The sequence below is a fragment of the Leiobunum rupestre genome, chromosome 10 (assembly GCF_980474605.1).
Source record: "Leiobunum rupestre chromosome 10, qqLeiRupe1.1.hap1, whole genome shotgun sequence".
NCBI classification, from domain to species: domain Eukaryota; kingdom Metazoa; phylum Arthropoda; class Arachnida; order Opiliones; family Sclerosomatidae; genus Leiobunum; species Leiobunum rupestre.
In genome coordinates this window covers 14,192,020-14,201,124 of record NC_143393.1, presented here as the reverse complement: position 1 = coordinate 14,201,124, position 9,105 = coordinate 14,192,020, and the positions used below count along the sequence as shown (strand labels likewise).

The 9,105-nt window shown below is 38.8% G+C and overlaps 1 protein-coding gene across 1 annotated transcript; it reads right to left on the bottom strand.

Annotated features, from left to right (window-relative positions):
- Window positions 1-1,388: 1,388 nt before the first annotated feature.
- LOC149924480 (uncharacterized) lies at window positions 1,389-8,277 on the bottom strand. Its single transcript, XM_090160103.1, has 14 exons — window positions 8,064-8,277; window positions 7,905-7,994; window positions 7,759-7,835; window positions 7,428-7,686; window positions 5,722-5,916; window positions 4,472-4,627; window positions 4,286-4,407; window positions 4,107-4,216; window positions 3,859-4,045; window positions 3,662-3,786; window positions 3,432-3,598; window positions 3,298-3,363; window positions 3,048-3,183; window positions 1,389-1,712 (listed from the first exon to the last, which is right to left on the bottom strand). Exons 1-14 carry the CDS (start codon window positions 8,122-8,124, stop codon window positions 1,604-1,606), a joined length of 1,860 nt encoding a protein of 619 aa, XP_090016229.1. The 5' UTR covers window positions 8,125-8,277; the 3' UTR covers window positions 1,389-1,603.
- Between the last annotated feature and the right edge of the window lie 828 nt (window positions 8,278-9,105).

Below are 9,105 nucleotides of genomic sequence, written 5' to 3'. Positions count from 1 at the left end.
TAGTTAAACTACCTTTTGAATTCATTGACTAATCGTAAATTCGTAATTCTGTTGAGACTTTGCACGGGAACAACCACGCGAGGTATTGCGCAATCAATTGAAACTAAATTTTTATTGGCTGACTACAGTCAGGGGGGGGGCGACGGACGCGAGAAATGTTTGCTTGGGATTGAAAATATCTAGAACACCGATCTAGTTTCTCAAGCGCACGCTACAAGCGCAAATTACAAGCGTTCATGAAAACGAAAAAACTATAAGCTTGAGCTCGTATTTTGAACTAGTCTATTAATAGTTCAAGCCGACCTTTTCAAGCAAAAAGCGTCCATGAAAACGCGGCTTCAAGCTAAAGTTGATAGCTCAAGCGCGCATTTTTTTCTTTTGAGGAAATTGAACTAGACCTTCAATATTGAAATATTCATCAGCGCGCGCTTTAAAATATCACGCTTTTACAAGTTAAGTCCTGGCTCTCCGTATTTCTACTTCTAGGCAAATCGCTGAACAGGTTTTATATAATTACGCGTTTTATGATGCATGAAATAGAATCTATAAAAGGTTTATATGAAGCATTTTATTATAATTTTACACTGTTTTGTGTTTTCTTCGTGGTAACACGAACCAGATTTGCGCATTTATCATTAATTTGACAATAGCAGACGCTAGATCATACGCGTTACCTCTAAAGACCATGACGTCACAGCTCCAACTACACTCCGTCACCTGAAAGCAAAATTAAAGTAACTTGAGTTACGTGGATTTTGCTTTAAATAGTGATTATTTTATACGATGAATTCTGATACCAATGGTGATAACCGCAATTTTGTATCATAGATATTCACGAAGATATCAGATTTAAAAAACACACACATGTGCCTTCACTATGTTCTACAATTAAAATGTTTTAAATAACTTTTTCTCAAAATAGCCTCCAAAACGTTACGTGGATTTCGCTCTCAGGTGACGCAAGTTTGTTTCTTTAGAAAAAGTACTTTTAAATACTATAGATGACGTATTCTACCTAACCTGAATTTTACATTGAAAATCAATTGTCTCCTAGTATTCATGATATCGGTATAACCATAAGTAACATAATAACAATAAGTATGATACTTCCTATTGCTTTAATGCTCATTTTCTAACCAAACCTTTTTTCGGCACTGATACTCTCTTCAAGCTGTGACTTGGACTCGCGACTTGTCGTTTTGGTCGCTTGGTTTTGCGCTTGTTGCAGCCTACTTCCAGGGGTTAGTAGGAAAATGGGGAGAAACAGGCATACTTCTCATCTCACCCCTACAACTCGTTAAAAATTTGCATATCCTTTTGAAACACCCTGTAAAAATTGGATAGGTCATATATACTTGTGCTACAATGAAATAATAGCGAGTCTGATATAATCACTATTACGTCAATAGCTTTATTAAAAAGTACAATCATGCATGCGTAAAAGTATAAAAATGTAAAGAAGTAAGATAAATCTTTTGAAAAATAGTCTATTAAATGCGAAAGCTTCCAATAAAAAGAACAAAGCTTTCGTGGTAAATTTGTTTGCTAATTAGATTTTCGATGTAGACCTATAGAGAAATAAAATCCCAAATTGTCGCTGGTTCTAAAGGTTTGTAGCTTCTTCGGACCGTTCGCTGAAGCCTCGAGGTTTGCTTTTCTCTGGAACGACTCTGATTTCGGCGTACATGGCATCGGTTTCCATCTCATTCAATCTTTAAATAATCAAATATTAATGTTTACTGATGTACTAAAAACACAGTCGTCACTAAGGGTGGTGCCATCCAGTGTGGTAACTCACGTGGTCTCATTCTGAACCATACTTACCATACCGTAAAGGAACATTAATCGCTACTAATATTGTAATTTATTGTAATTTACAAATAATGATTTTCGGACCATTCAGAACAATATCATAAAGTCTATAATATTGTTCCATAAGTTTGTCACTTTGGGGAATATTTTACTGAGTGCTATAACGAAGTGACCTTATCACAAGAAGAAAATCTCCCCCTAGCGGGGTGCTGTCAAAGGCTACGTGTGACGCGGGAGCAAGCGGACGCAAAAAGGCAACGAAGCCCGCAATGCTGTCTGTCTTGTGAACAGCTCTCACAAGGAGACTACTTAAGGTGTAACACGCCGATTTTGTTCAAACTCGGGGGTTAAGTAGGCCTTAATGAATCAAGAAAATTCCTAAAAGTAAAAGTTTCAACGGGCATTAGTTTTGCCATGGCAACCGAAAATGTTTTTGACAACACAAAATGGAAAACTTACCGAAAATTTTCCAAAAAGTTAAAAAAATTTAAATGCAAAAAACTAGAAAAAATTTATCAATTCGTCAATTTTGATAAATTTTTTCTAGTTTTTTTTTTTCCATTTTGTGTTGTCAAAAACGTTTTCGGTTGCCATGGCAAAACTAATGCCCGTTGAAACTTTTACTTTTGGGGATTTTCTTGATTCATTAAGGCCTACTTAACCCCCGAGTTTGAACAAAATCGGTGTGTTACCCCTCGGGTCGTCTCCTTGTCAGTAAAACTTTTGCATGTGAAGAATAGGAAGTGTCACGCTTATTTAACAATATTATTATTATTATTATGACAATATTAAATACACGAAAGAAATGCGTTTAACGAGGAAAAGAACTTAAGCATAGAGGTCGGGGATGGTTAACTTTTATTCAATAGATAAAGCTCTCAAAATTATTCGTAAAACGTTTTGATCAAATAATTTATATTTCTGTATTATCAGATTAATTTTTTGATAAATTTGTAAAATTAATCGGAAAAACGACGTTTTTTCGATAAAAAGCTCAAATTTTACGAATAGTACATGTTTTTTAATCATTTTCCGAAATATTAACCGGTAAATTTCTTTGTTTACATTTTCCCCCCGAAAAAAATCAATTTAAACATGGCTAATGATTAACCGTCCCCGACCTCTAGAATGCAGCATTTTATTACGAGAGTGATACCTGATGTGGAACGTACGCACCCTTCGCACCCCCGAGTGACGCTACTGACCAAAAACATAAATATTCGTCTAAATCTTACATGATTTCGTTCTTCTCAAACGGGGTGCTGGGCAGGGATTCGTTTTGTATCGAAGATGGTCGTACACCCGCCATTGAATTGATCCTTTCGATGCTTTGACTGGAATACAGATTTTGAGACTGGAAGCCTTCCCGGTCTGTAATGATACGAAACTTAGAAAATAGTTTGGCACCACTGCTTGTTTTGGTTGAAAAGAATGCAACCACATTTGGTTGGCTTTTATATAGTTAGAAGGAACTAATTACTTTACCTGACATATTACTAAGTATCGAATCCTCTCGGAAAATTTCGGCGTGTTTGTGTCTCAATACGACATCTAAAGGGAAAATAAATTTACAAATCTGAATACGGACAGGTAATGGCCGTTTAAGAATATGAACTTACTCGGAAGTTTCTCGGTGTACGCCATTTCATGGTCATTGAACTGGTCATCCTGAATGAAATCGCCGCTGTGAATTTCGTTCAAATCCTCGGTTTCTTCGAAGGCGGGGTTGACCTTAGCCTCCTCGTCGCCATACGGACTCAAATTCGAATTGACCTTTCGGTTGTTCCTAAGGAGAAGACGAGCGCGTTTAACAAAGTCCAAGTTTTAGATGGTGGTAGAATGGACTCACTCTCTTCTCATAATTTGGTTGCTCCAATACCACATAATCATCAACAACAGGACACAAAGGATGAAGGTGGCGATGCTTCCCCAGTACCAGTACCAATAGTTGGGGTAGCTTTCGCACTGCATCACCTTGAATTTCGATCACGAGATTAGCTCTGGTATTGCGACGTTTACGTGGTTCTTAAACCTTATTTACCGCACCTTGTATTTGAATTCCAACAAATTGTAGAGATCATAGTTGCTTATTTTGAAGAAATCTTTCAATTGGACGTGATTAAAGATGGCTTTTTCTTTGTCCAGGGGGTTTGTGATGACCACCGTGATGAAATTATCTTCGACGATTTTACTTTTATTTTTGTAGAAACATTCGACTTCCACTTGGTCAGCTCTAACGTTACCATCGAGAGATTAATTACGAACGAAGTTTTTATGACATCGGAGAATATTACCTAATCCCGCCGGAGGTTGGTAAATCAATCTTCTGGTCACCGTCAGCGTAAGACTGAGCCAAATCAGCCACGTGCCGTTTGAAAGGGTTCAAATACTCATCGCTCAGAAACTATAAGACATTTGAAACAGTTGAAACAAATGTTTTCGGTTCTTCTCCGTGGCTTAAATAAATTCTTACTTTACTGCAAGTCCAATCTTGGATCTTGACTTCGTAGAAACAGAGGCTAAGCGCTTGTATTTGGGCTTGAGACCTGGCAGTCGTGACTTCCGGCACCGGTGTCGGTTTGATCACGTTGCGACCTAAAACCATAATTCTACGTAAACGTCACTTTCCAACGCTCTGTCCTTCGAAAGTAAATCTTACCACTCATGGCGTAAGAAAGTTTAAAGTCGAACCCTGATGAAAAGATGGTGGATATCGAGACAAAAACGTCTTTGGCAATGACCATCAGTTTAATCGGTTTCGTGATAGAGTTGGTGAACATTATGGTTGAGGAGGACGGCTTGGACGAATTCCTGCCTTCATAAGATTCGTTTTCATTAACACACTTTTGCACGTCGTATAAAGGCAAAGGTAACTATTATTTTATTATAACCTCCAATTTAGATTTTTGTTTCGAAATTCTTCAACTATCAGTAACCTCGAATTAGTTTTTCTTATTCTGGCAAGATAACTAACTGCCTTATTTTTTCTAAATATTTAATACTGATGTTTGTCACGGATTATCCAGTCCCCCTAATTAAACATTGAAACTTATTCACACTAATATACCATACAACATTTTATCTATACACGGTTTTTTCAAAAGATTATGCAAAAATTTTAAGGAGTTGTAGGGGGTAAGTTGAGAAGTATGCCAGTTTTTTCCTGTTTTTCTACGATGAGTTAAAAGAGCGCCAGAGAGCTTCAAAGTGTAGCTGCAACAAGCGCAAAACTAAGCAGCAGGAACTTTAAATACTGTTTAAGTTTACTTTCTAAAGCTTGTTTTCCACTGGCGCGCGCAACGACGCTTTTCTCAGCTTTGAAACGTTCAAACGTTTTTACAAGCGTAAAGAAAATAACATTATGACGCGCGCTAGTGGAAATCAAGCTTAACGCTGGTTACCTCGATTTGTTTACAAAGTCCTTTTTTACCTATCACACGAACCCAAACCTTAATGTTTGCGTTTCCCCGCTGCTTAGTTTTGCGCTTGTTGCAGCCTACTTCCAGGGGCTAGTTGGCCACACTTTGAAGCTCTCTGGCGCTCTTTTAACTCATCGTAGCGAAATGAAAAAAAAACAGGCATACTTCTCAACTCCTTACAACTTTTGCATCACCTTTTGGAACACATTGTATAGCTAATTACGAGGGGTCGGACATTTACCAAAATCCCGTACACTTTGTCTAAAATCGCAAAATCTTTTAACTCTCTCTATGGTAAATTAACTTTGAAATCCCAAAATCACTTCATAAAGTAATGATAAAATCGCCAAAATCTCTACGAAATCCCGAACAAAGTTATGGCAAGTGTCGGACCCCTCGGCTAATTATAACGAAACAAGATTGTAAAAGACTATTAAGGGTCCTCTTAACGCGCCACTGCTCTATCATTACGCCCCCGAAGACAACGAACCTATTCCGATGGTGAGATAGTCACCAGCCTCTTCATCCATAACCAGCTTATCCAGAACCACGTTCAAAGAATGATCCTCTTTATTCCGATCCCCAGTGATGAAGAAAGATCGGATCGTATTTGGACGGAAGCTTCCCAAATCGGACATTGATACGACCTTGTTTTGCTCCTCGAAGATTAGCCGTTCTTCCAGCACTGTGGTAAGTGAAAACAGTGAATTAGGTCCACTTAAATACTTTATACTTTAAATCGAAATTCGTCTTCGATAAGTAACAATAAGTATGACAATTATCGAGCAGAGTCGGACTTGGATATCCTGGGCCCATAGGCAGATAAGGAGTCTGGGCCCCCTTTTCACGCGCTGCATTTACTATTATCCCTGGAACTAGGCTCTGCCTGAATTTCACTGATTCAGCGTAGAAGTCTGAGCTCTACTTTTTTTTTAGACTATCGTGACGTGTGGGACAATTCAGTCCTCTCGTCCATTTGATTGATCAGGGCGAGATATGTGTAACGGCCACACCAACGGGGGGATACGTGGGGGCAGAGGTGGGGACACCCGTGGCGGAAGTATTCCGACCACCCGTTGGGGGATTGGTGGTCTTCCTCACACGGCCATCCACAAACCCTGATTCCCAGACGCTTGGGATTACAGGAGTACGCCACTACTCCCGGCTCTCTACGGTTATATTATACTAAATAAAAGCTCTTAACAATCGTTGACTAAATATGCGATAATTATGCAACATTGCGATTTAAGGCTGCGTCCTTAAACTGCCAGGCAGACATTTTGGTAATTTTAAAACGAAATCTTCTAGCTAGGAAGTTCTCCAATATAAATTACGATTGATATTATAGATTTATGCCTTCGAATACAGTATTTACGGTCACTGGAGGGCCCCTTCCAAGGATGGGCCCCTAGACCACGGCCTAGGTTGGCCTAGGCAGAAATACGGCACTGTTCACGAGATTTACAACCAAACTGATTTTCATAGTTATTGCGTAATCAAGATGTTTTCTCAGCACAGAGCCCTCTAGTGTCTAAAATATGCGAGACTTCCGCTAAGCCGAAATATCTGGTTTCCGATAGATAGGCGGAATATTAGGCTAAAATGATAAAAATTAAAAACGTTTTTATCGGCGCCACGAGCTCGTGTTTTTTTATCACGCGTGATTCGCACGCCGGCTTCAAAACAAATCCCAAACCCCTCGCGACTCCAGAACGTGCTCTCCGATATTAGGCTTAAATTTTTATCAAAAAGTAGTGATCCAAAAGAATCTGTTCCATTGCGCCGAATCCCATTCGACCGAGAAAGCCGCACTTTGGCGGATTTAGGATTCGGTCCAATGGGATTGTCCCATTCGACCGAAAAACCCGCACTTCTCCGGGTTTAGGATTCGGTTTTATCCGTTTCAGCATCTGTCAGAACAGCATGCAGTGTTACCTAACCTAACCTAACCTAACCTAACCAATTAGAAAAATACAAAACCCGCCTTTGGACTAATTTCATAAAAAACATTGGCAGAATTCGGTCTAATGGGAATTCGGCGCCATGGGAAGATACCATCCAAAACGGTAAGTCGCGATTCCAAGTCACAGCTTGAAGAGAGTATCAATTCCGAAAAAAGTTTCGGTTAGAAAATTAGCATTAAAGCATTAGGAAGTGTCATACTTATTGTTATTATGTTATTTATGGTCTTCGTACCTCTTGGTATGGGTTCGTATTTGAAGAATAGTGGTTCGGAATTATTGTCATAATGCCACTCCAAATAGAATACGTCGGAAAATACCATCACTTCGTAGGGGGCCTTCGGTGGAATCCTAACATCGCGACGTCCCAAGACTGGGTTTTTGTAGTCAATTCTAACATCGTAATCACCTTCATCGAAGGCCAATCTGATAAAAGTATTTTCCGCGGCGCCCTTTATTTGGAACTTACTTCTACAAATCCAAGCTGTCTGGTTCTAAAATAAATTACAAAATTTCAATTAAAATTTAAATCGTCTTCAGAGTTATTTATTTTCTAGCGTATTTACCATTAATGGTACGATAGATACATTGCCATTTTTGTTGGCGATTTCGTAATCACCATATTTGTTTTGTTCGCAATAAACTTTTGGATAAAAAAACAAAGATTTAAAACTATTATTTCTGTTATTATCAACAAGTAAGTCGTAGTTACATTCAGAGTTATCAGATGGTTCAAGAGTAACTGACTCATTGCTAGGTGTTATTAAGGTAGTAGAGATTTCTTCGTAATCTCGAGCGACCACTGTAAAAAAAATTATTGACAGTAAGCCTTTCTCTAAATTGTAGAAACGACTTTAACAAAATGTCCTACCTGAGGTCGAAATCAGTAAGAACGACACGGATATTAAGGAAAGTAGAGATCTCAGAACCATTCTCTCTTCCAATTCGAAGTTTCGAACGTGAAAATTTAGTTCATAATTTTAAAACGAAAAATACGTCGCCGAAAAAGTAGGCTTAGGACCGTCAAAGAGCGCGAAGTCGTGAGACATTGAAGGTAAAAAGCAGCGAGCCTGTATGGAAAGAGCCTTATCAACGGGCCAATAAAGTTTAGATTGCCCGGTTTGAGCTAGTATTGCCACAGATATTAATAATACCTGCGTTGATAAGGGAAAAGTCGCATTTTGATAGCGACCGTGACGCGTTTGCTCTTCAGATAAGAAGGACGAAGAGGCGCTATCGAAGTAACACTATAGTCCTTTGAAATCGCTGCCAGTCAAGCCGAAATATCATTCCAAATCAATTACGAAAGTCGCCTATTAACTGATATTGGTAAGCGGAAATGATCGGTTAGGCGCAGACATTGGAAACGGTTCCAACGATAAGATGAGATGGGAAAATAGTTGAGCGTAAATCTACCAAAACACTCTACAAAAATTAACGAAACATTTAAAAAATGTTTAAGCTATAGGAGCAACAAATACAAGGATAACGTAGCTAGCCTTTAAACACGCTAAAGCCGTGTTGTGTACAAATTTCATTGGACTGTTTTGGACAAGCCTTTACGCTAAACGTTTTACGAAAAGGGGGAAGACAATTTTTTTATTTTCCCCTTCTGACGGCAGCATGTGATAATGCGTCTAAAAAATGAAAACTGTACGCAAGAAAATGCACGACTTTTGACGGATTGCGTTCTCCTTGTGCGGGGCTTTGTGTTTGCTGCTCCTAGGTTTAAGTACTTAAGAACCTCCTTGGATAGCAATCGTTTGCGGTTCCTCAATATCACCGTGTCCGTGGCAACCTCACCTACGCCTACACATCTTTGATGTTCTAACTATACTTAGGGGTTTTTTTCAGTTTTAAACTTTTAATTGCGAAGCTCTAGCCCATTATATTGTTAAATCAAGTTTACTACA